This window comes from Vicugna pacos, chromosome 12 (genome assembly GCF_048564905.1).
Source record: "Vicugna pacos chromosome 12, VicPac4, whole genome shotgun sequence".
Lineage (NCBI taxonomy): Eukaryota > Metazoa > Chordata > Mammalia > Artiodactyla > Camelidae > Vicugna > Vicugna pacos.
Genome location: NC_132998.1, coordinates 16758283 through 16784708, shown reverse-complemented (window position 1 = coordinate 16784708; position 26426 = coordinate 16758283). Strand labels below are relative to the sequence as shown.

The 26426-nt window shown below is 38.2% G+C and overlaps 1 protein-coding gene across 8 annotated transcripts in view; it reads left to right on the top strand.

The window, feature by feature from the left end:
• TMEM117 (transmembrane protein 117) overlaps nt 1-26426 on the top strand; it is a 442837-nt gene that overhangs the window by 101476 nt on the left and 314935 nt on the right. For all 8 annotated transcript variants that reach the window (XM_072972955.1, XM_031683081.2, XM_072972954.1 and 5 more), the window contains one exon: nt 7144-7276. In XM_072972955.1, the coding sequence (XP_072829056.1) occupies nt 7144-7276 (133 nt within the window). The remainder of the gene's footprint in view (nt 1-7143; nt 7277-26426) is intronic.

Here is a 26426-nt window from a genome sequence, read left to right as displayed (position 1 = left end):
GGCCTCCCTGTATTTCCCTGCCTGTCTCTCTAATCTTGGGTTCAAGTTCTTAGAAAAGTTACTGATTTTTTTTTTCAGTTTGTTCAGCCTTTTGCTTTTTGAGTGGTGACTTCTAAGCTCCTTATATGTGGAACTGGGAACCTGTGAATGAATTTGTAATATCTTTATCCAGAAAATGGGATGGGTAGAGAAAAAAAAGCTTGCAAGTGCAAGGAACTAGTCAAAGAGTTAGAGGACTTGTGGAAAGCTGAGAATGAAAGTTCAGGACAGAAGGAGTCAAAGAGAGTCTTGACTACATGGATGCAGACACTAGGAATACTGGCGATATGGGTGACATGGCAGATTTTTGGCCCCTGGCCTGGTTTTGCCCTCCCAGTATTTATGGTTGTGGGAGGGCCAGTCCCCCCTGTTCCTTACTCCACCTATGATCAGGGAGCTCCTGCCCAAGACTTGAAACCACGGATCAGCCTTCAGGGGATTGGTCCTTAACCTTCCCTTTTTAGTTAGATCAATAGAACCCTCGACATCAAATGAAAACCTACTTTAAAAGTGTGTTATTGTTTTTCAAAGCTGGTATCAATATAGTGATGGTGATGTAAAAATAATAATAATAATAGTGATATTAATTTATAAGTACAGGGAGCTATACTTTCTATTCCACTGCCCATTTCAAAATACAAAATTATGGGAACAACCTGTATCATTTCCAAGAATATTTTATTTTTCACCTTTGTTGACAGGTTGTGACCTTAAAGGTGCTACTTAATATGATTCCATTTAGTACATATGTAGAAAAAGAGAACAAATGGACTTCATCAAAATTATAAAATATAGTAATATTATCTGGTTGTATAAATTGTGTCCTGCTGAATTTTATCTTGGGCTACAAGCTAGGATGTAATGTTAACTTAATATCCATTTTATTCACTGGCTCCTTTCTCCAGGTATTAATACATGAATGCCTTTTATTTCCTTTTGGAATTGTTTTTCCCTCTTGAGCAATAATGAACCATTTAAGTCAGTTAATCCTAAGAATAATCTAATGGAAAGAGCTAGTTATAATGGTAAAATGTAATAGTTGGACTTTCTTAATGAAATGGAAGGTTTATTACTGTTCTTCCTGTGGAGGATAATTTATATCAACATGTGTTTACTTAGTGGATGTATATTTTACTCAAAATTTGTTGTCATACATACTTTTTGAAATTGACATTAAACTCTAGATCTGAAAATATTATAATTTTTGCTGGATTTCTAACCATAGTCTTATTTTCTTTTCTTTCTAGAATTGTTCAAGATGCATATTATATAATACTTATTTTTAGTATATGCAATTATAGTTCAGTTCTCCGTTTTTGATTCTCTGTTGTACTCAGTGAATCACAAACATTTTCTATGTAAGCACCTACTTCTAATAAGGGATGATAGCCATCTGTTCAATGTTTTTAAATTCTCTTTGTATACTGAAGTGACAAGATTTGATCTGAATATTAATGGGACCGTGCCCTTGGGGTACAAAAGTTTTAGGATTTTATACTTATCATATAAAGCTGTGTTTGCCTAACTAGAGAACATTTTTCTCCCTAATGATATTCTGGTGTGTTTTCTTGGATAATTTTCTTTGTTGGTGTCTCATCCATGGACGAATTCTCTTATTTTAGTTACATTTATTCTATTGCCATTTTTCAATTAGTAAATTTTAAACAAAAAAAATCGTGTTCTTATAAATTTACACAAATCAGTCATGAATTCTTCATATACTTATTTTAGTCTGATTGAAAGTGAAATTCAATTAATTTTCAAGTGCTCTGATCCAAATTCATTCTATAACTTTACTCTCTTATTCTAGATATAAGAAATAAGATGTATTAATTGTCAAGGATTCTGATATTTAAAATGTTAAAATATTGACCTGGCCTTTAAAGAACCACCAGCAGTTCAGGCGGGTTCCCTTTTCTCCACACCCTTGCCAACACTTGTTATTTGTTGTCTTTTTGATGATAGCCGTTCGGACAGGTGTGAGGTTATAGCTGATTGTGGTCCTGATTTGTGTTTCCCTGACGATTAGTGATGTTGAGGCCAAGGGTGGGGGGCAAAGAGCCTCCATTTGCCGGGGTCCAGCTCCCAGGTCAGACCACCTGTCTGTCCTCTCGATGACCTCCACCAGTAGGTGACTGGGATCCTTCCCAGGTCATTACGTTCCCAGGGAAGGTGCATGGCTGCTCTGCTGGCCTTATTCCCTTGGGCCTGGCTCGGTCTCCTTACCTGACTTCCAAGACCATGACCCTTGATTCTTTGGCCTTCACTGGCATCTGTGGAATCAAACCCAAAGGAGGTTCTGCCACGTTGGAGGCCAAAATCTTTGCTTTCTCAGTGAATCTAGAAGCCCTCGCTCTAGTCCGTCTTGCTTTAACAACTTCCCAGGAGCACCCCCGTCTCTCACCTGGAAGCAAAAACACCCCCACTTCTTCTCCTTTGAGATTGTTCAGTTGATTTCTGTGTTCAAGGCCTCCTGGTGAAAACCACTCCTTGTGAAGAAAGGGGACCCAGAACTTAGCATAAAAGTCTGGCTGTGAGGGAGAAGGACATGTTCCTTGACGTTCTTTTGCTGATGAGAACACAGGAACAAAAAAAGTCAAGAACCCAAATAATTTCTTCTAATTCTCTTACACCTGTCTGCCTCCCTCCTCCACAGTCTATATGAGCTCATTGTATATTGGTTTGATATGCTTTTTAGGTCATTATCCTTATTAAAAGTTTATGACATCCTAGTGGTTCTAAACCTACTGTATTTCCAGGTTAGAGCCTGAGGTTCTAGGCCAGTTGGCTTGATTTTAACCAACATTCATAAAGATTAGCTCCTGTGCCCTCTAGCCCTCCCTTCCAACACATACACAGGCTTGTGTACCATGTTAATGCTTCTGATTGTTTTAAAATTAGTTTTCCAGTTACCTTGGCCATATCAAAGGTGATGGTCCATACAGTCCAAGACAGATTTTATTAGTAACATAAATATATATTCAGATTCACAAATATATCTAAGATTAAAGGAAGTTATTTATCACCTTATCAAAAGGGTACCCCTCTTAGTGATGTCCTTTGCTTCTGTTGATCTCTGAAGACTGTTTCACTCAGTTATCTCCTGAAACTCCTCTAAAGAAACATGTTAAAAAAATTCTGAAGTCTGTGACCCATAGGAAAGGTGGCATATTACTTAGTGTCCAAACCAGGACACCTCAGAATGGAAGGAACATTATTAATAATTATGCCTGGACAACAATTGTAAGCCACTACTGTCCCAGGCAAACCAAATGTATGGTCACACTGCAGGGCAGAGATAGTGCCTTCTCATGTGACATTGTCAGGTAACTGAGGTTCTTGGTTTGATTAGATGGCACAGGAAGTCAACTGACAGCAGCCCCTGTACATGCGTTTCTAGTATGAGGATGGACACTCAATGAGTTAACTCTGAAGTAGCTCACGGAAAACATTTTTAATGTGAATTTAATGTGACTTGGCTCAACATCTGGATCACACCAGTTCTGGCCTTAGTAAATCGCGGCACCACTTTTATTGTGTGTTTCAAGTGAATTTCAAACCGTGTTAACTTCCCATTTTGTTCTAACGACGCTAATGACTGAAATTAGTGCCAGACAATGAGTTTGGCAATGACAGCGTAAATGGTGCTGTCACATTTCTCGTTTTGCTAACTCTGTATTATTTCAGCCATGTACAGTTAATCCACTGTATTTTATTTGCAAAGCACTCTTTAGTCACCAGCATTATTATCTGACTTTTAAAGTACATCCATTAGTGAATTTTTTGACATATGCGTATGTTAAGAAGGAAATTCACATTTTAATTTTTAAGGAATTCTAATTGCTGGTCTTAGCAGGTCTTCAATATCAACTGCCTATTTAAATAAACAGGTCTTGGTTTGAAGCTGAAGGACTTGCAGCAAAGGGAACATTGAACACAGAGAGCCCATGAGTCTAAAATAAGGTCACACTTTCATTAAATACCCAAATGATGGTTGACTTCAAACACTTTCCTGCCCTGCTCACAATTGTATCTCCAGCACCTAGAACCGCAGCTGGCATGTAATAAGCACACACTAAATATTTGTTCAATGAATGAGTAATATTTTTGTAGTTTGCTCTAAGATATTTGTGGCATGAATTTTTTCTCAAGCATTCTGTGCTTAATATCTATTTATAGTATTCCTGGCAGTGTTTTGTGTGGAGACTTGCAAATCCCTGGCTGTCCATAATTAGGATTCAGTTGATCAACAAGTTCTATAAGGCTGTAATTTGCAGTGTTAGCATCGTTTGCTCCAGTAGAACATTTCCCACATTCTTCTTTCAGTTACATTTTACATTCCCCGTGACTTTCAGATTTGTCCTTTGCTTCCCTGGGGCAAGCCAAGAAATCAGATGATGTAACCAAATCTCCCTTTTTTGCTCCATTTAGAGCTTTAGCTAAGGTAATGTTTCTGTTAGTCTGGTTTCCAAATGAAATCTAAGGTCCTATTTTAATAAAAGGAAGGGACAAGGGAAACTTTAGTAGTTAAATCTTAAGAGATGATTTCTTCCTGTGCTCAGTGATCTACCTGACAGCTACTTCTGTCCCTAGAGAGAGAATTTCCAGATGGAAATATACATATTTTTTCCATAACTTTGACATAGCATCAAAAAAGGGAATGTTTTCTCTCGTGAGGAATTCTGTTGTAAGATTTCAGGCCCACCCGATTTTCGTTGTGGTTCCTAAATGTGCATCTTGCCACTTATCATTCATGATTTAGATACAGTTTCTCTTGAGAGAAGCCAGGGTGACCTACATTCATTTTTTCCCTTAATTTCACATTTTTGAAAATCCTCTTCACTGTTCATGGTTCTAATGCTCTTAGATTTCTTCTCTATCATAGATCCAAATATTTATCTGGACTAATTATATTAGTAATTTTTACTTTAGCATTCATCTTATTTTTTTTCTTGAACTATTTGCACTTTAACATTCTTTTTTTCTTATTTTTTAACTGAAGGATAGTTGCTGTACAATATTATTTAAGTTACAGGTGTACAATATAGTGATTCACAATGTTTAAAGGTTATGCTCTATTTTCGATTATAAAATGTTGACTATATTCCCTGTGCTGTACAATATATCCTTGTAGCTTATTTCATACCTAATAGTTTGTACCTTTCAATCCCCCACCCTTATGGTTGCCCTCCCCCTTCCCTTTCCCCATTGGTAACTACTGGTTTGTTCTCTGTATCTGTGAGTCTTTCTTTTTTGTTTTGTTATATATACTAGTTTGTTTTATTTTTGAGATTCCACATATAAGTGATATCATACAGTATTTGTCTTTCTCTGTGTGACTTATTCACTAGGCATAATATCCCCCAAGTCCCTTCATGTAATTGCAAATGGCACAATTTATTCTTCTTCATGGCTGGGTAGTATTCCTTGTATCTATATACTACATCTTCTTTATCCATTCCTCTGTTGATGGACACAAGTTGCTTCCATATCTTGGCAGTTGTAAATAGTGCTGCTATGAACATTGGAGTGCATGTATCTTTTCAAGTCAGTGTTTTTGTTTTTTCAGATATATACCCAAGAGTGGAACTGCTGGATCATATGGTAGTTCTATTTTTCCTTTTTTGAGGAACCTCCATACTGTTTTCCATAGTGGCTGCACCAATTCACATCCCCACCAACGGTGCACGAGGGTTTCCTTTTCTCCACATCCTTGTCAACATTTGTTATCTGTGTTCTTCTGGATGATAGCCATTCTGACAGGTGTGAAGTGATATCTCATTGTGGTTTGGATTTGCATTTCCCTGATGATTAGCAATGTTAAGCATCTTTCCATGTGCCTGTTGGCCATCTGCAGGTCCTCTTTAAAAAAAAAATCTTCTGTTCTTCTACGCATTTTTAAAATCTGTTTTGTTTTTTTTTTTAATGTTGAGTTGTGTGAACTATTTATGTATTTTGGGTATTAACCCCGTATCAGTCACATCATTTGCAAATATTTTCCCCTATTCAGTAGGTTGTCTTTTCATTTTTGTTGACAGTTTTCTTTGCTGTGCCAAAGCTTTTAAGTCTGATGTAGTTTCATTTGTTTATTTCCACTTTTCCTTCCTTTGCTTTAGGAGACAGATCAAAAAAACTATTGCTATAGTACATGTCAAAGTGTGTTCTGCTTATGTTTTCCTCTAGGAGTTTTATGGTTTCTGGTCTTCCATTTTGGTCTTTAATCCATTTTTAATTTATTTTTGTTTACGGAGTTCAGAATGCTCTAACTTCATTCTTTCACATGTAGCTGTCCAGTTTTCCTAGCACCACCTATTGAAGAGACTGTCTTTTTCTCCACTGTCTATTCTTGCTTCCTTAGTCCATATTGACCATTCTTTCTAATTTTAGCAATTACCTTTGTAACTGGACTTTGAGGCATCAGAGTAGAAATTATGTTTTGCCAGGAGCCACACCAATTCCGTAACACAAGTGCACGCCGCTAGGCCCCACACCCGCCCCTCACACACCTGTGCACATGCCTGTATGTGAGTGTGGATTTAGCTAAGAGTAAAAAGTCTAAGCCATCTGTCTCTTACGATAGAGACTTTATTTTTACTGCTCATGTTTTTTTGTACCTTCAACAATTGGATCTTCTTCTAAGTGAGGTCTGCCTTGGTTTTATCATCTGATCAGTATTGGCAAAGATCTATGGAAACAGAAGGGAATTATATGGAATTTATGCAACATCTTTACCATTTGCCTTACTTAAGTGATTTCAGTCTGGATGAACCAAAAACATATTTTTTAAAAATAAAAAAATAGCAAGTAATAGAGTTGGAATTAGTCTCATTTTCATGCCAGCATCGTGAGTGATCTCCAGATACTAGATTTTCACGTTAGTATCATTTGTTCTGGGATGATGGTACGGGGATTGTCTTGGACTTTGTCATTTATTTACCCAAAAGAGCAAAAAGGACATTAGGTAGTGATTTCACCCACCAGACAAGTCCTAGGGCAGAGGCTTCAGAATATGCGTGAGATGATAGAGATTCACTCAAATAAAGCAAAAATGTGTGAAGTTTGAATTACAATGTACACTGATTTCCAATAATATCTATATTGCAGGTCAGTTGCTCCGGTTGAAAATGTTTCGGGAGGATCATGGGTCATGGATGACAATGTTCTTCAGCACAATTCTCTTCCTCTTCATATTTTCTCACATATACAACACGATTCTTCTCATGGATGGGAGCATGGGGTAGGTTATCTTTCCCCTTTCTACTGTGGTGAGTGTTATATTTGAAACTCGTAAGAATTCAAAAATTTTTGAGTTTGTAATAGCCTAAATCTTCATTACAGGTATTCTACCCCGATAAGGATAATCTGTGCATTTTTCTTTACTTAAGACATTTAGAGTCTTTCCTCCAAGAAGCTTATAGCATTTTACAATATTTGTATTGTGCTTCTTATTCTTCAGGCCTTTTCTGTGCGGTGGTTTGAGAGCAGGCGTTTATTTCTTTACAGGGACAGAGAGTTTGAGAATCAGGGAATCTTATCGACTTGTTTATATTCACACAGTCAGTAGAGCTGTGCTGAGCTGAAGGGCTCCAGGTGTGCAATCCTGTTGCTCTACAATGCATGGCTCGATAAAAAGTACTTGATACTAAGGGTGTGTTTTTGTTTTTTTTTTAAATCTCTTGGCAGTTCCAACAGAGAGACCTTTGTTATAAATGGGCCGTTTTAAAAGTGGGCCACCCTGTGTTAAGTCCAGGGTTGTTGTCTGTACTTACCAAATCGCTAGTCAGATCACCATGACATGAAGATGTGCTAAGAAGTAGATGGTAGATTTAAAAAAAAAACGTCTCCAGTTCTTGGTTTGCTCTTTGTAAGTTTTAAGGGCAGCATATAAGGAGGATGGCTGAACTTACACCGCTGAGAATTAGGTTAGTGACAATAATAAGCCACTTTAGATATCTGCTGTGCACTGAAGTAGTTCCTAAGGAAGGCTTTGATCTGTCCTCCCCAGCAGATTAGAAAGCTAGCTAATATCCTTTTCTTCTAAATTTCACCTGGGCAAGACTGTCAGCTGGAGCTATAATGCAGTTGTTTTAATGTTATGTATAGATTTTAGCCACCACTGTTCAGTGCTGAGAGGGATAGCTCAATTAAAATTTTATTGTTTTTTTCCCCACCATTAAAGGAGATGACTAGTAAAGGAAAAGCAGATATTTCGCAAGGTTTGTACTGTAGTTCATACCAACAGGTGGTGAATTCAAGAATGTAACTGTAGATCAAATGTTTACGCTTTAGGAATTTATTAAAATGCTTTGTCTGTCATTATTTCTTGGGCTTTGAATGATGCCATTCATACCGGGTCTTTTTTTTTTTTCTTCCTTTTATTGTCTATTTGATATCTGTAACATCTGGAATGATGACCTCTCATTCCTGGTACTGGTTATGTGTGTCTTTGCACATCATTTTGGGATTCGTATGGCTAGAGTTTTACCAATTTTATTGATCTTCTTCAAGAACCAGATTTTGGTTTCTCTGACTTTCTCTGCAGTTACTGACGTTCTGTTTTATTGATTGCTGCTCATATCATTTCTTTCATTCTGATTATTTGGGGCTTCATTTGCTCTTCTTTTTCTAGTTTCTGAGGCCGGGTCTATTTTTAAATGGTGGAATTACAGATTCTAACTCGTGGTGAATCAGAATGACCTCAGCTTTAGAGCAGTGCATATATAACAGAACGGGTAACGGTGCTCTTGAAATCACCTAATCTCTCAGAACTTAAAATCTGTCTGAGAGGAATTGTGCACGTTCAGCACTGGGACCAGAAGGGGAAAGGATTCGTGTATAACTTACTCTTGTTTAAGCTGCTGCTGGAAATAAAACATTAAATAGTACATGTATATAAAACATATCCTTTGCTGAGAGGTTGACTTTTCATCTAATTCTATTTTTTCTAACATAAACCTAATGAGCTCTGTGCTAACCAGAACTACTTATTCTAAGGAAAGATGCGTACTTAAGAATAAGAAGTTAAATGCAATACTAGTATCCCTGGCACATTGTAAAACACTCAATAGCCAATAATCAAACCAACCCTAATGAGAACTAACAGTTACTGACCACATGGTACCAGCCATGAATTGTCTCAACTCAGCCTCACAGTGACCCCTTGTCGTAGGTATTTTTATTATCTCCATTTTTCAGATCAAGAAAGGGAGGACCACAGAGGTTTCATCACTTGTCCAAGGTTACATTATAATTAAATCCCTATTTTAAACAACAGTGGAGAAGGAGTTGAGCTATTAGGTGGTGAATTCTAATAGTACAGCCTGCGCTTAGGCTCACACAGATTTGATGGATGGTCACTTCTGTTGCTCAGTCACCATATGCGTATCAGCCTTTCTTTGTATTTTTTTTGCATTCAAGCTGAATTTGAAAATTGAAAGAAGTAGGAGGTACGTAGAGGCAATAAGAGAAGGGTTAGTCTGGAATTTATGCCTGTCTAGCTTAGGTAAAACTGAAGGTGATTCTCTTGCTCTCAGACTAAATATGGTATTCCCTATTCTTACGTAACTGTTGAACTCTTCGCCAGAATGCCTCATCTTTGCTGAAAAGTATGTTTTCTCGAGAGGACATCTTGAATGTGCCACTCTTTACAAATTCAAAGCAAGAGACAAAGGGTTGAGTTCTACAGATTAAAAAATTAAACCGCCATTTATAAAAGATGCATTAGCTACTGACAGGCATATGCAGAATAGATAAACAAGATGATACTGCATAGCACAGGGAAATATACACAAGATCTTGCGGTAGCTCACAGAGAAAAAAATGTGACAATGAATATATGGATGTCCATGTATAACTGAAAAATTGTGCTCTGCGCTGGAATTTGACACAACATCGTAAACTGACTATAACTCAATAAAAACATGTTTAAAAAACAGATGCGTTAGTGACGATTATGACACATGCCATTTGAACTAGTGAGCACTTTGATATCAGAATGTAAACCTGGAGGAAAATGAGTTCTTAGACCAGCTGTGGATACCAGCTGTGCTTCTGGCGTGCTCCAGGAGACACCATGCTATTGGAGGCAGTGCCCCATCCTGTTCAGGGCAGGGAGTGGTGGAGCCAGACGGTGCAGAAAGGACAGTAGGCACCCGGATATCACCACTGACCGGTTTTGACATCCGATGATTGCTGGTGGTCGAGGGGAATTCAGGGTTCTTTACGCTGAGTCTGATTTGCACTGGGGATTTAAACCTGTGCTGGTCTGTGGGTTTTCCCAGAAATACTGGTCTAGAACCATTCCAAAAAGGGCTTCCAGGATTTTCTATGATGCCTGAGCCTGTGTTCATGTATTTTAGAACTCCTTCCCGGGACAGAAGCCTTTAGGCCTACAAAGAGTAGATTTAGGGTTTCAGAGAGGAAAAAAGGAATTCCCCTAGAATGATTTGGGTTTTTTTTTTATCCTTTTTTCCCCTCAATGTTAGGATTGGTTGTAAATTTAGGCTAAGCCAGGGTCCCTCGGTCCCTCGTCATGAAGATCAAAATCCCTAGGTTTATGTGACCAGAACCTCAATCGTTTTAGCCAGAGCTGACCTGCCTGCTCCCATTACGGTGAGTTCCCTGAAGTAGGCACGGGCGCTTAGGGCGTAAGCCATCTGTGGGCGGCCAGGCTGAGGGGTAGTGAGACGGAGAGGGAAAGTAGGGCATTAGAGATGGGCTAGAAGGGACCAAGGCTCAGACAACCTACGTTTCCTACACCGAGAAGTCTCCTCTCGCCTTTGATTCTCCTTCCACCCCCCCAACACCTAATGCCACCGAAGGAATCTCTGCTGTCATAGCTTCTTTATTCTCTAAGTCACCACGATGAAACTAAGTTCATCTTCCATTAAGTGTTTGAGGGTGTAGGTGAGGGTTCTGCTGCGGAGAAGTCTCTCATCCTGGCCAGAGTTTTACATCTAGACATGTTATGAGCAACTTCCTTTCTACAAGGTGGCAGCCCACGTACCCTGAAGCCTCCCCTCCTACAAAAATCTTTAGAAATGCTGAAAAATATAATGCAGCCTTAGACTCTTTTTTCCCCCTTCATTTAATTTTATTTGCGTATTTTTATTTTTTAGATGCAGCGATGATTGATTGAAATATAGTTGACATACAATATGATGTCAGTTTCAGGTGTACTGCATAGTGATTTGACATATGCATACATTGTGCAGTGATCGCCATGACAAGTCTAGTAACCATCTGTCCCCATACAAAGTTATTGCAATATTATTGACCATATTCCCTATGCTGTATATAACATCCCTGTGACTTACTTAGTTTATAACTCAAAGTTTGTACCTCAGTCTCCTTCACCTCCTTTGCCCTCATCACCCCCCTCCCTTCTGGCAGCCACCTCTTTATTCTCTGTATCTATACTGTTTTCATTTTGTTTTGTGTCTTTGTTTTTTAGATGGCATGTAAATATGAGATCATGCAGTCTGTGTCTTTCTCTGACTTATTTCACTTAGCATAATTCCCTCTAGACCCATCCATGTTGTTGCAATGGTAAAATTTCATTTCCCTTTTTATGACCAATATCCCATTGTGTGTATATATATTTTATATATATATCTTCTTTATCTATTCATCGATGGATGGACACTTAGGTTGTTTCCATATTTTGGCTATTATAAATAATGCTGCAGTGAACATTGTTGTGCATATATCTTTTCAAATTAGTGATTTTTGGTGGGGGGGTAAATAACCAGAAGTGAAACTGCTAGATCATACGATAGTTCTATTTTTCATTTTTTGAGGACCTTCATACTGTCTTCCATAGTGGTGTGCCAGTTTGCATTTCCACCAACAGTACAGGAGGGTTCCCTTTCTTCCACATCCTTGCCAACACTTGTTATTTGTTGTCTTTTTTTTTTTTGCATTTTACCACATATTTTTGTCTTTATTTCATAATTACTTTAATTTATTTATTTTTATTGAGTTATAGTCAGTTACAATGTTGTGTAAAGTTCCAGTGTACAGCACTGTTTTTCAGTTATACATGAACATACATACATTCATTGTCATTTTCTTTTTTGCGGTGAGCTACCACAAGATCTTGTATATATTTGCCTGTGCTATACAGTATAATCTTGTTTATCTATTCTGCATATGCCTGTCAGTATCTACAAATTTTGAACTCCCAGTCTCACCCCTCACCCCTCTGGCAACCACAAGTTTGTATTCTATGTCTGTGAGTCTATTTCTGTTTTGTATATAGTTTGTTTGTTTGTTTGTTTTAGATTCCACATGTGAGCGATCTCATATGGTATTTTTCTTTTTCTTCCTGGCTTACTTCACTTAGAATGACATTAACGGGTGTGAGGTGATACCTCATTGTGGTCTTGATTTGCATTTCCCTGACGATTAGTGATGTTGAGCATCTTTTCATTGTGCCCATTGGTCATCTGTATGTCTTTGGAGAAATATCTATTCAGATCATCTGCCCACTTTTAAATCTGGTTTTTTTTTTTTTTTGAGTTGTATGAGTTCTTTGTGTATTTTAAATATTGACCCCTTATCAAATACATTATTTGCAAATATCTTCTCCCATTTGGTAGGCGACTTTTTCATTTTGTTGATCGTTTTCTTTGCTGTGCAGAAAGTTTTTAGTTTGATGTAGTCCAATTTGTTTATTTTTGCTTTCATTTCCCTTGGCTGAGGAGACAGAGCCAAAAAAAATATTGCTAAGACTTATGTAAAAGAGCATACTGACTGTGTTTTCTTCTGGGAGTTTTATGGTCTCAGATCTTACATTTAAATCTTTAATCTACTTTGAGTTTATTTTTGTATGTGGTGTGAGAAAGTAGTCCAGTTTGATTTTTTTTGGTTTGTACCTTCTGTACAAGGTAGACTCTATAAATGCACATAGCTGAGCTTACCCAGAAGAAAGGACAAACCCTGAGGCCACAAATGGGAAAGGATCTGAACACCAGGACAGGGAGCCTATGAAGTGACTCTCAGGCAGTGACTTAGGGACTTGAATTTAACTCTCACATTGGAACCAAAAGCAAGGATGTGTGCTTGTATTAAGTGAGAAATTGACGGACAGTCCCCACATCAGATGGTCCCGCAAACTGCTACTGAGAAAGGATGGGCTGCAAAACATATAACCACCAGCACGGGCGGCGTCTAGGAAGCCTGTCTGACTGGGCTTTGGGTGGAAAACAAATCTTCCAGGAACTCATAGCCACAGGTGTGGTTTTATGGTTTTCACATACGTTTCCTTTGGATTTTAGACCCCACCCCCTGCCCCAAATCTCCCTGGCCATTCTCTTCTCCCAGTTTCAAGTTTCTACTTCTCTCTGGAGGCCCACCTCTCCAGTAACTTCCAGAATTCCTCTGGTTCATTATACACAGCGATGTAGTTCCCTCTCTTCTCAACTTCTGTCCACTTTGATTTATCTGGGGCTTTTCCTTTTATAACCAAAATCACATTAATGCCTGTTCCCATCAAAAGGACCAATACTCTGCAATGAATGCTGTGACTTCTCAGAGTAAGAAGGGTCTCCTGCCACGGCATTTTGGTTTTGCAGTGTTTTTAAAATAGTAATTGTTCTTTCTCCTTTCATTCAGTTATATATTTAATTAACTGTCTCTTGGGAGAGAAAAATGAAGACACTCAAAGAGAAAGGGGCAAAGTGATCAAGCAAGCTGAAATTAGGGTTATGTAGTAATCACAGGTCAACAATATGCCACTGTTTACATACAGAAAGCTCAAGACAATGAGACAAATAGAAAAGAAACATGAAACCATTGTCTTCCACAGTTATGGGACATGATTAAAAATGATGCCAAATAGATCTCTCTTCAATTTTTAAAATCTCCTGTGTGTTCAGCTAGGTGTCTTAGAGGCAACCTATTAGAAATTCTCTAGCAGTAGAAATGAAGAGCCCTGTGCTCCCACGTCCTGGTTGAGGACTTCACTGGCCCAAACCGAGTGAGTCCCAGAGGGCTGGGAAAGATTTTTAGTGAGTTTGGTCATTTCAAACCCTGTCTGAAGTTGTCTTTCTAGAGAACTTCTTAGTCATGGAATTTTTATGGCATCCATAGTATTAAGCCCTAATTTAGGGAAAGCTCTCCTGATCTTCTCAAATATACCGATACCCCAAAAGATGACACACGTGTCATGTTTAAGGAATGAAACGGTGGGAAAGCAAAGCTATGCTGAGGTTTGTAAAGAAGATTCTCAAAACAGCCACTTGATGGCAGCAAAGGGCATGTTTTCAGCCCCGATAGTTTTCAGTGTATCCTGTTTCAAGGCAGGTTTTCTCCCTTGAAAAGAAGACTCTTTCGCCTTCTGAATTTCTGAAACCTGGTGTTAAAATATTTACCTTCCTAGTGGTTGACGGACTTTCTGAAGAAATCCACCCAGTGAGCGCTATAATAAACCCTTATTTTGTGATGTGCTTGGCCTCCCTATGTTTGAAAACAGGTTTAAATAATCGTATGTATTAACATCTCTGTACACATACACATCTATGTGTTTATAGACTTACTCCAGTGTTACAAGGATAAACATTGTGCTTAGCACTGAGGAAATGAGACACTTGACTCAATAATAAAAATTCCTAGAATAAGTTTCCAGAGTAGGACAGGAAGCCCATGCTCTCCAGTGTTAATCACAAAGAAAAGCCTTGTGTTTCCTGATAGAAAGCCTTTTCTAGAGGAGCCTTGCGAATATTAATCTATCTAATCTATCAGGATGTGTTAGGTACTGCAGGGACAGGATTTGAGAAGTAAGACAAAGTGATTCAGACAATTTTGAGAAGTATTAGTACTCATATTCAGGACATGAAAGAAAATGGAAGTGAGAATTAGGCGATGGGTATAATGAAAGTGGACTAGACTGTCTCTCTTCTGTCCCTGTTCTGATCAGTTTTAGTAAAAAGTTCTCGGGGGCCCTCACTGACGGAGCGCAGTGAGCACTGTCAGTGAGTGGGATGTGAGGGTGGGTGGTGGAGGGGGGCGATGGGAGGGAGTGTCTGAAATGGACTCTCGCCCAAAATCTAAAATGCGTGGCTGCTGTGTACAGAGGGGCAGTGAAAGGATGAATAAGAAAACACGTGAGAGACTAGCAGAGACCTGTTTGTAGGTTGTATGAAATATTATTTAAGCTCTAATAATGCTTCTTTTTGGCCTGTTTACATTATTTATCTATTATTCTTTCAACACACAATTCAAAACTTAGAATAACTTACAGGAAAAAATAATCAGTAGGTAATTGATGTTTAAGGGAAGATCTGAAAATATTCTCGTACAAATATTAAATCCTTTCAAAGTCCATGCGCACAGCTGACCCAGGCCTTAGCCTGTCATGTTCTTATCTTCATTTTTTTTTTAAAGATGATGGATACCCTGGTCCCTCAGTGTGTCCACACATTGTATCAGAAAAGACTCTGATTTATAGCTTCATTTTCTGTTGCCAGGGATGTAGGATTCAGCACCTTATTTGCCCAAAGCTGAATTACCCTTAAATGGGAAAAAAAATCAGTGTGCAATTTTACTCCAGGCAGTACTTTTTCCTTTACTGAGTTCACTATTTTTAAAACCTTCACTAATACCTTCAGGTTCCTTAATCAAACTTTTTTCCTCTTTCCAGTCACCCACTGGTCTAGAAGTGGGAGCCCAGGCACATGTTTTTGTTGTTAAGACCCAAGGTTTTCACTTGCTTTGGCTCTTTAAGTGTGGAGTTGGTTGACCTGCTGCCATTGTTTACACTGCTAGCTTGGTTCTAAGGAAGGACTGTTAGGAAGTTTGTTTATTTATTTTGAAAGATGCTAAATTTCTTTTGGAAAATGACAAGAAAAAATTTAACTCATCTTTTATAATGTTCAACTCTATAGTTTTTGTATGACCCATGCTGACAAAGTGACTGAAGTATAGCTATTTAAATTGTAAATGAAAAAAGCAATAGGATATTACGTTCAATGGTACATAATAAGACAAGGAATTCAAAGATGGGTAAAGGACAGGGGCCTGGGGCAGGATTCGGGAGCTATAGTGGGGAGAAGGCTTAGCCATAAGTACAGATGGAGCCTGGAAGTACTTGAGTCAATAGCTGAAAAGCCTGATTGGCTGCTCATACAAGGCTGAATGCAAATTTTGCTGGAGTGGTGCTTTAAATAATTTGTTGGCTTCACTCTTAATTAGGCTAAACATTGACTTGCTTGTACATTTAATTCACAATTACAGCACAATTAATAACTAAGGCTGGGAGGAAGGGGCAGAGCTGGTTGCCCAGAATGGGCTGTTGAGAAGAAAAGCTGGAAATGAATGGCTGAGTCTGGTCAAGAGGGCTGACCCAGTGGGGCACTGGGGGGAGGGACAGAAAGAGGAAGAAGGGTGGGGGCGAGAGAGACAGACAGACTTATTTAACCAGAGCAAGTATAGCAACAGGGCTCAGGGGGCTGCTTTGTAAAATTTTATTTATTTATTTTTAAATTGAAGTATACCTGATTTATAATGTTGTATTAGCTTTTGGTGTACAAAAAAGTGATTAAGTTTTATATATATATATTATATATATAATATATAATATATATATATAATATATATATATTTTTTTAACATTCTATTCCATTATGGTGCATTACACGATACTGAATACAGTGCCCTGTGCTCTACAGTAGGACCTTGTTGTTTATCTGTTTTTTATATAGTAGTTTGTATCTGCTAATCTCAAACTCCTAATTTATCCCTTCCCTCTCCTCTTTCCTCCCTGATAACCATAAGTGTGTTTTTTATGTCTGCGAGTCTGTTTCTGTTTTATAAATAAGCTTATTTGTGTCATATTTTAGATTCCACATATAAGTGATATCATATGGTATTTGTCTTTCTCTGTCTGATTTTCTTCACTTAGCATGGTAATTTCTGGGTCCATCCATGTTGCTACTGTTGGCATTATTTCATTCTTTTTTATGGCTGAGTAGTATTCCATTGTGTATACATACCACATCTTGTTTGTCCAGTCATCTGTCAAAAGACGTTTAGGTTGTTTCCATATCTTGGCTATTGTAAAAAGTGCTGCTATGAACATTGGGGTGCATGTCTGTTTTCAAATTATAGTTTTCTCTATGTATATGCCCAGGATTGGGATTGTTGGATCATATGGCAACTCTAGTTTTAGTTTTTAAGGAACCTCCATACTGTCTTCCATAGAGGCTGCGTCAATTTACATTCAGATGGTAGCTTTTAATACTACTGGTTGTGCATTACTTGGTTTTGATAGTACAAAGGTAGAATAGTGCAGATTGTCCAAATTGTCACAATTTTATCATTAGTGTTGTCTGAATTGATGAAGTTTAAAAGCATTAATGAAAAACATATTCAATGCTGCGTCCTTACTACCCTATGGGAACACGTTATTATCTGTCCAGAATTGACACTGATTTGACACACCTAAGAGGTTTTCTGTGATTGTTATTCATGGTTGCTTATTTCAACTCTCATTAAGTAATTAATTAGCTCATTACTGGGGAAAAATTATGACCCAGGAATCAGATACCTAGATTGTAGCCCCTTCTTAGGAATTTACTGCAAAAATAACTCTGAGAAGTTAGACAGTTTCCTTTTTTTTAAAGAAATGGATTTTTGTAATGGGGTTGGTATTAGTGTTAGTGATATCAGTATCATCATCATCATCATCATCATCATCATCATTAATCTGGGGGAAATGTGTGCTTCCAAAGTGGAGGGAAAAAACTAAATTTAAAATGGCTACAAATCTTTAGTTTTGCTTTGAATGGAAGGCGATGTGGTGTGGTAGAAACAGTGTGGACGTTTGTCCTGACACTCCGTAGCTCTGTGACCCCAGGGAAACTGCACTTCCTGAGCCTGAGTTCCTCCAGCGTAAAATGGGGGTGTTAGCACCTACCTTCGCATTGTGGTGACAATCAGAGATAACGAGGTGTGCAAGGCAACTGATGTGGTGCCCGCCACACAGTGGGCTCCTGATAAATGCTAGCTGCTGTTGTAACAACTGAAAGCATATATTTTAGTTTCTCAAATAGTTTAGCTCTCATTAAATATCAGTTGTTATAATAACTGTAAGCACTTTGGTTACTATAATGAAATGATGTCATTTAGGGCAATGATCTATTTACATTATTGTATAATTATAATAATTATCAATTTCATAAAAATGCCCAAATAAATGCCTGGCACCAGTGTCTTCAATAAATATTAATATTACGACACCATCATCCGTGATACATGATCATAAATTTCCTTGATTTAGGAGTGAATGGAATACACAGCACCTGGCTCAAATGCTATTGGAATGCATCTTTATGAGTGCACATAAGCTAGTCTTTCTTTTATTTTTCATCAATGAAAAGTAAATACAGAAATCTAATGTAATATTTCACTAGGATTCAAAAAAGGAAATCAAACATATTAAGCCCCTAAATGATTATTTGCTAATTTTGACCTTTTTGAAAAGAGAGGGAAAATTGAGTGGAATTATGGATGATATCATGGAAATTAATGACACAGCGATCTGTGCGTGCACGCATGTGTGTTGTGTGTGTATCCATTATCTAGAGACTACCTGATGATAAATATCTTCATATTCCATCTCAATTCCTCTTTCCCAGTGGTGAACATACTGGAAATAAATACTTTCCAGACATGAAAAATTGATGTATATGATAGCCCAAGGCTCAAAGTTTACCAGAAGTTATACAGTTTAATAAATTAGTAAGAGATGACCCAGCACGAACTTAGAAAGTGACATTTCTGTGCCAAGTTACCCCATTTGTAATCTATTAACCCCATATTTATTCTTGAGGGATTGATGAAAAACAGTAAATGGAGTTCTATTGATAAAATATTTCATCGATCAAAAAGTTCCCCGTCCCTTTCACGTCAGCACAATTGTACACACTGCTCTGGCTGCTTGGATCGGAAAGTCTACAGCCTCTTTTGTACCAGGTCAGGAGGATAATGACATTTTCATGCTGGAGAAAAGTAAGCCGGCCTATGCGCTCCTCGAGGGGAGAATCACTCTGGAACCAGTTGACTTCTTTCTCTGGCAGTTCCCTTAGGCTACCACGAGGCTGCCCTGACACTCTACTTTTTCCCTAGAGAAGCAAATGTATGTAACACACTTGCTCAAGATAGTGTCAAAAGACATGGGGGAGCATAATAATAATTGCAATACTGAAATTCCTTAGAAACGGGATACTCAAAGACTGACCCTGGTTTAAGTAACATATTAAATGAATATCCTTCCCTAATTCAAAAAACTATATTACATCCTTTATAATAAAAGATTAATAAAACAAAAAAATTGAAGAAAGTAAAGGGGCATTAGATTTTGACTTACGTTTTTGTAGCCCATGTATTTTAATTCTCTCTTCCTAAAATATATATTTTAAAAGATTAGGAGGATGATTCCCAGGTATGCTGCAAAGTATAAGATATTCAGCATCGTGTACAGTAACAAGAAAAATGTATGTATGTCAGGTATAAAATACTTTTTTTTGGCCAAAAGTTAATAGATTTGTTTGCTTCAAGACGGTCCATATACTATCTATCATGTATATTCTGTTATTTTTAATATACTATAAAATATATATATAGTATATGTTATTCAATATGTGATTATATATGTATAAAATGTCAATTATGAGGTAATCACATCAGCTTATTAATTAAACCATTTACTTTTATTTGAGAATTTGATATACAAAATTAAAGCTAAGCACTCAAAATAAATCACTGAAGATAGTCACAGAGAGAAGAAATTGCAGTAGTAGGTGTATACTGAATCCTACAGAGCCATCTTAATTGAATGTAGCTATACATAAAACAGAAATAAATAGAATTTTGTAGGTGTTAAATGAGCAACAGATGTGACATTTCTGTTGGGATTATGTCAAGTTAATGCATACGCAGGGTTCAGCAGAAAGGAGAAAGCTAAGTAAGGTTTTTAAACAATTTAAGTGTCTGGAGAAGACGGCCTTGGTGATCATTTCACTACACCATCTATGGGTGGGAGTCAGTTTAGTGTAAGTTTATGAAAATTCAATGACCTAAACTAGGAAAGAAGCTAGATTTGTGCACCCGTTTGGTGAATTGCTTCCAGAGAATTCTCTCACTACCAAGACCTTCTGGCTGTGGGACCGTTTTCTTAATTAAAATTCACAGTAGTCATTTCTCCTTGTGTTTCTTAGGAACAAGGTCTCAGACAAAGCCAGAACTATTGACACTGTTTATTTCCCTGAGCTCAGCCTCACTGAGTAAAAACACACTTTTTGAGTACCCACTTTGGGTACCAATCACCAGTTATAAAGTCTAATCTCCCTGAGATCAAACAAGTATCCAGAGCTGGTTCGAGAAGCAGGTTACGGATACATTTCATCATAGCCAGACAACGAGTGATGATAAATTATAAAGACAAGGTAAGAATCTAGGAATAAGTGATCCAAAGAGAGACTGGCAACAAGAAATTACCTGTAGTGATGGTTATAGACTAAATCGATAGGTTACTTAGGTTACTTAAGAATCAGTGACAAGGTAGAGCTAATGTCAGGAGTTTTGGAGAATCTAATGATCACTGTGGACCCTCTTCCCTAACCTCCCAAATTTTGTGTACAGTATGAGGAAGTTTCTGGACTCATGTTGTGAGACACTGAAGCAGGTGTTTGAAAATTAGGACACTAAATAGGAGGCTCCACAGAAAAGATCTTTAAGATACATCAGTCAGGATAGATTAGTGTCTGTCTCAGTAACAAATAAATCTTGCTTCTTAGTAACAAATATATTCTACTTTTCCTTCCTACATATAATGCCTTTCCTAGCCTTCTTCACCTTCTAATACACAATGTCTTTCTTTCTATGAAGGGGAAATATAAAATGATTTTTAAGGAACCATCATACCTATGATTTGACATAAAAGGCATAGCTGAATTTCACATCAAAATCTAATACTTATTCAGTTGTATATGGTGATAGTATTAGATGGCCGATCAGGATGGTCCATGTGCAGTGATTGATCAGAGGAGAAATCTATTTGCCAGCAGGAAGGGAAGGTATCAAGGTTGTTACACTGGACCGATCGGTGGTTGGTATGGTTTAGTTCTTATCTGTAGCTTGTATACATTCTGATTCAGTGAATACATCCACGCTAATTGGTACTTCCTATGCCATGTCTGTTCTAAAGACTTTGAATATCCCTCCTGGTTAGTAGAAATAATGAGTGAATTCAGGAGAAAAGACACAGGTCAGTGGAATCTTAGGAAAATATGGATAAAATGTGTAAAAGTCAGAGGAATTATGAAGTGTTTTACCTGCTTATGTCTGCAAAATTGAGATGAGTCAAGAAGACAGAATTTGATCAGTTAGAACAGAGGAGCCAACTGAGGCTGAACTTATGCACCCCTCCTGGTTTCCCTGGCAACAGGACCCCCTTCCGAAGCAAGTAATAATATAGTCCTAGTAATAACCGTAGGTAGAAAAATATGTGTTCAAGTTAACTTCTACGTCTGGGAAAGTTAGGGGAGGAGTTTGCTAAAGGCAATGGATGAGGTCAAGAGAGGGGAAGAATTTGAATTAGAAAAGAAAAAAAAAGAATTAAATTAAGCCAGAGCTAGAAAGCTTCTGGGCATAGCACTGCATAGAGCAATGTTTCTTCTGTGGCTTTGGTGGAAGCCAGGGTGGATAGTAAATCATATCATTGCATATCTACATTAGCTCTTCCATCACAGCCTAGAAAAAGCACTGGACTGAGAAATTGTGACCTGTGTAAATTGGCTTGGACTGGAGCCATCTGCTGTGTGAATTGTTCTGCCTGACTTTTCCATTTACCCAGGAAGTTCTCATTTACCCAGAAGGATCAAGAGACAGTCAAAACATAGATATTGTCCATGTATTTCTGTGAATTTAGTTTACTTTGTTTTTAATGTTGTCCTTAGGGGTTATTTTTTCCTTGCCAAATACATCTTTTCGAATTCTGCTCAGTGCTCTGAGCCTTTCCCCCTTTTATTAAATATGTGTCGAGTGTGCACCATTACGTGGTGAACTGAGAGGTTAGGAAGAGTCCACAGTGGGAACCTCCCTCTTTCAATTCTGTTTCTCCTTCTCTGAACCTTTCTCACTAAAAAGCAGAAGAGACGTAAGGGGAAAAAAAACTGCACACAGTATTACCTAAAAATAAGATGACTTTAAAATTTATTATATAAGTCAGGACACTTTTGAATATGAGAGAAAAGGCCCAAACTGAGATGTCCAGGGCTTACCTAAAAGCAGTAGGAGAGATCAGAGGGACCAGGAGGGAAAGAGAATCATCTGAGGGTTCTAGAAGAAAAGCTTGGCCTTGATGCATGCTGAGTATTCCTGGACAGTTGTAACGACTTTGCAGTCAAGTTCTATTCTAATATGGACCATGAGATTATTTTAAGATGAAAGATTTCATTGCTCTCTTCCAGGAATAACCTGAATCAGGTTAAAATGTAGTAAGGATGAGTTGCTAAGAAAAAAAAAATGAAGTCATAGAAATCCACATTCATTGTAAGCCTTAGAAAAGGTTCACTTTAATGACTCACCAAAGGGCAGACTGACCAATGTGATTCCATTTTCTGCGCCCAAGAATGTAGTGTAAAAACATTAAAATCAGTTCCATTTTGCTTGGGGCAAAGCTATGAAGCCCTATTTTCTCATCTCAGGTCCTGAGAGAAGTAAAACAATGTCTTTGTGATGTGAGAAAATGGCTGCAACTGTGTGCAGTGGGCAGCCTCTGAGATGGTCGCAATGAGCGCCCCCTTCCGATGTTCAGGCCCTTGTGTTCCCTTCCCTTGAGTGGAGGTTGAACCTAGTGGCTCACTTCTAATGCATCAAATATGGTAAAAACGATGGGATGTTAATTCCAAGATTAGGTTCCTGTCTTGCTTGTCTTCCTTCCCCTTCCCTTCCTATTCCTCCCCTTCCCTCCCTATTGCTCCCCTTCCCTCCCCTCTCCTTCCATCCCTTCTCTCTGTCCCCCACAAGCCCTTACTCTGGGGAACAAACTGCCACATTGGGAGCTGTCTTACAGGGAGGCCCCCCTGGCAAGAAGCTGTCCCGCAACGCAGCAAGCAAGGACCTGAGTCCTGCCAGTAGTCACGTGAGTGAGCTTGCAGGCAGATCCTCCCCAGATCAAGCCTTGAGAGCATTGTAGCCTAGGCTGATACGGTGATTATAGCCTGTGAGAGCCCGAGCTCCTCAGCCACAGGACCCCGTTCAACGGTGCTCAGATTCCCGATCCACAGAAACTATAAGATAATAATTGTTTGTTACCTTAAATTGCTACATTTGAGGATGATTTGTTTTCCAACAGTAGATAACTAATACACTGTGTTTAAAAGAGTAGGTTCTATGTGATGAAAATGTTCAGAAAGAAGAACAATATACACATATTTACAGATACACGCGCGCGCACACACACACACACACACACACACACACCCAGAATGGCCACAAAATCCCTGTGTCTGCTGGGTCGGAGTTTTTCCTATGCTTTCCTTCATTCTCTGCACTAATTTTATTTTCAGCTCTATGTTTGTCTGGATGTCTTCTTCCAGGTTGATGGTGGGGAGACGTTAGGGCAGTCCTGTAGAATATTAGCGAAGAGTCAGCAGATAATCTCAGGCACAGAGACCATATATTGTATCATATGGTGGATAGTTAGGAGAAGCACTGTTGATCTTAGGGAAACTGGAGAGAAAATTTTTCTGTGAGTTTTCATAAAGAGGCCCCTCTGACATGTAGAGAATGACATCCTCAGTGACGTTCCGAGTAATTTCCTTACAGTAACTAAACAATGAATTTGAGTGAGCTGGCTTTCTTTCCAGTGTGTCAATCTGGTCTTCATTTCCAGTCTTAAGGACTAACCTAATGGTAGGTATGGTACCCAAGTGGAACCCATCACTTCCCAAGGAGAGATTATGACATACTGGGCTTTTTTTTTTTTCAACAATATCAAGCATCACAGCAAAGGCATTTGTCAAACTTTTTTCTGCAGGTGGATGGTTGTCTTTTAGGCATAAAGCTCTACCTGTGATCAAGGAAAGATTAGTTGGCAGGTAACATCTTAATTTTTTCCAGTCATGTAATTCCATGATTTGTTGTCTAAAACCTATTTTTTTTCTTTTTTAGTATTTGTTACAAGAAAGGTAAATATTCAGCTTGAAAAACTGCAGAAGGAAGGTTAAATCCAGGTGACTTCTCATCCTATTGTGACTAATGGGGTAGCTAAAACTCTGCAGGATTTTTCTATTTCTCTCTTTAGTGCAGTGCAAATTCTTTGAGTCATCAGATTATAAGTGCCACATACCACTTTAATTTAGGAATAATTGTGTAATGCTCTTTCAGTTAGGCATGAGAACCTGTACTTAAAACTATTTCCAGACTTGGCAGTTTTTACTGCAGCCAGCACATGGGCAAATAATTCTTACTAAAATCACTTAACACTTCCTCGTGAGCTTTGTGTGACACACTGATTTATATGTATATCCTTTTAGCAGGAAACGAGTTTGGATTTTACTTCAGGAAGTAAGAATTCCATTACAAGCAGAAATATAAAAAGAGATGATAAAACCCTTTCAGCTAGTTAATGTCACAGCATCCCTAATCAAAGAAAGCACAACAGAGCCATGGGAATATCCTTTTACTCTGCAGAATGAAGGGGGACATTCTCTTTAATGGTTTCAAGAAAAGAAAGGCGCAAAATGCTCTTTGTGATCGATGTCTGTTAGTGCGCAGTGCAGATTGATTATCATACTTTTAAAAATTAATTTGAAATTACACCCTGCCCTCATATTAAAAAATCCTTGGAGGCTTCCGGCATTCACGTTGTAATTCTTCCATCTTGTCATCTGGCAACTTGCTGATTATTCTTTTTCACTCACTAAAAGGCTTTAACACGCGGTCTTACGATCTTGCTCTTTGCTGTAGGTCTTGCTGTTGTTCTGAGTGTGTCCAGAATCCACATGGTCACTGATGACCTTTTGTCAAACCATCCAGTGCTTACTTCTCTGTCTTTATTTTGCTTGACCTCTCCCTCCAGCACTTGGCACTCACGCTTATTCCTGCCTTCTTGAAATGCCCCATAGTCTATGTGTATGCAAGCCCCTCCTGCCTTTAATCTCTCCTGCACTGCTTTTTAGTTTTCTTTAGACTCTCATCACCCAGGATTCTAATCTGATTTTCTCGCTCCTGCCAGCTTCCTTGTACGAGACCCACCCTCCTGGTTGGACTGACAATTTTTACATGAGAGATTGTAGAATATATATGTTCATCCCCGGTTTCTCTTCTGAGCTGCATCTCGTATTAACTGCCATAAATATCCGTTCGAACATCTCAACAATGTTCGACTTTGATGAATCCCAAATGGAACTCAGCTCACACCCCACACCCCAGCCCTGCCCGCCTCCTTTGTTCCATGCAGTGAATACACTGTTCCATACACTATTATGTGTGTGTATTCCATACACCATTATGTAACCAGTTGTCAAGGCCACTTAGATACTGCTCATATGTAGCCCTTATTAAGTTATGTCCCCCCCTCTGTATCAACTTTGCTGTGTGTTTTTTAATCACAAATGGATGCTGAATTTTGCCACAAGCTCTCTTTCTGCATCCACTGAGATGATCATATGATATTTATCCTTTATTTTGTTAATGTGGTGTATCACGTTGATTGATCTGTGGATACTGAAAAATTCTTAATCATTAAGTAATGGTTTTTTTGGCTATTATTACAATCTTTGTTTTAAAGTTTATTTTGTCTGGTATAAGTCTTGCTAACTCAGCTTTTTTTTCATTTCCACTTGCATGAAATAGTTTTTTTCATCCCCTTACTTTCATTCTATTTGTGTCATTAGATCTAAAGTGAGTCTTGTTGTCTTTATTTTTGTATTTTTTTAAGTAATTATTTTGAGGGATGTGATTAGGTTTTTCATTTATTTACTTGATGAAGGTACCAGGGATTGAACCCAAGACCTTGTGCGTGCTTAGCATGCACTCTACCAATTGAGCTATACCCTCCCCCATTATATATGTATATGAGTATTTATGATTTTATCTATTTAGCCTCTGCATGCATTTTGATTGGTGCATTCAGTCCATTTACATTTAAATAATTATCAATAGGTATGTTCTTATTGCCATTTTGTTAATCGTTTTCTGGTTGCTTTTGTCATACTGTTTTGGTTCCCTTCTTTTGCTTTCCTTTTTTTGGGATTTGATGACTATCTATGGGAGCTTTCCTGTCCATAACTAGTTGCTTTTCTCTTGCTGCTTTTAAGATTCTCTCTTTATTTTTAATTTTTGCCGTCTTAATTATAACGCGCTTTAGTGTGGGCCTCATT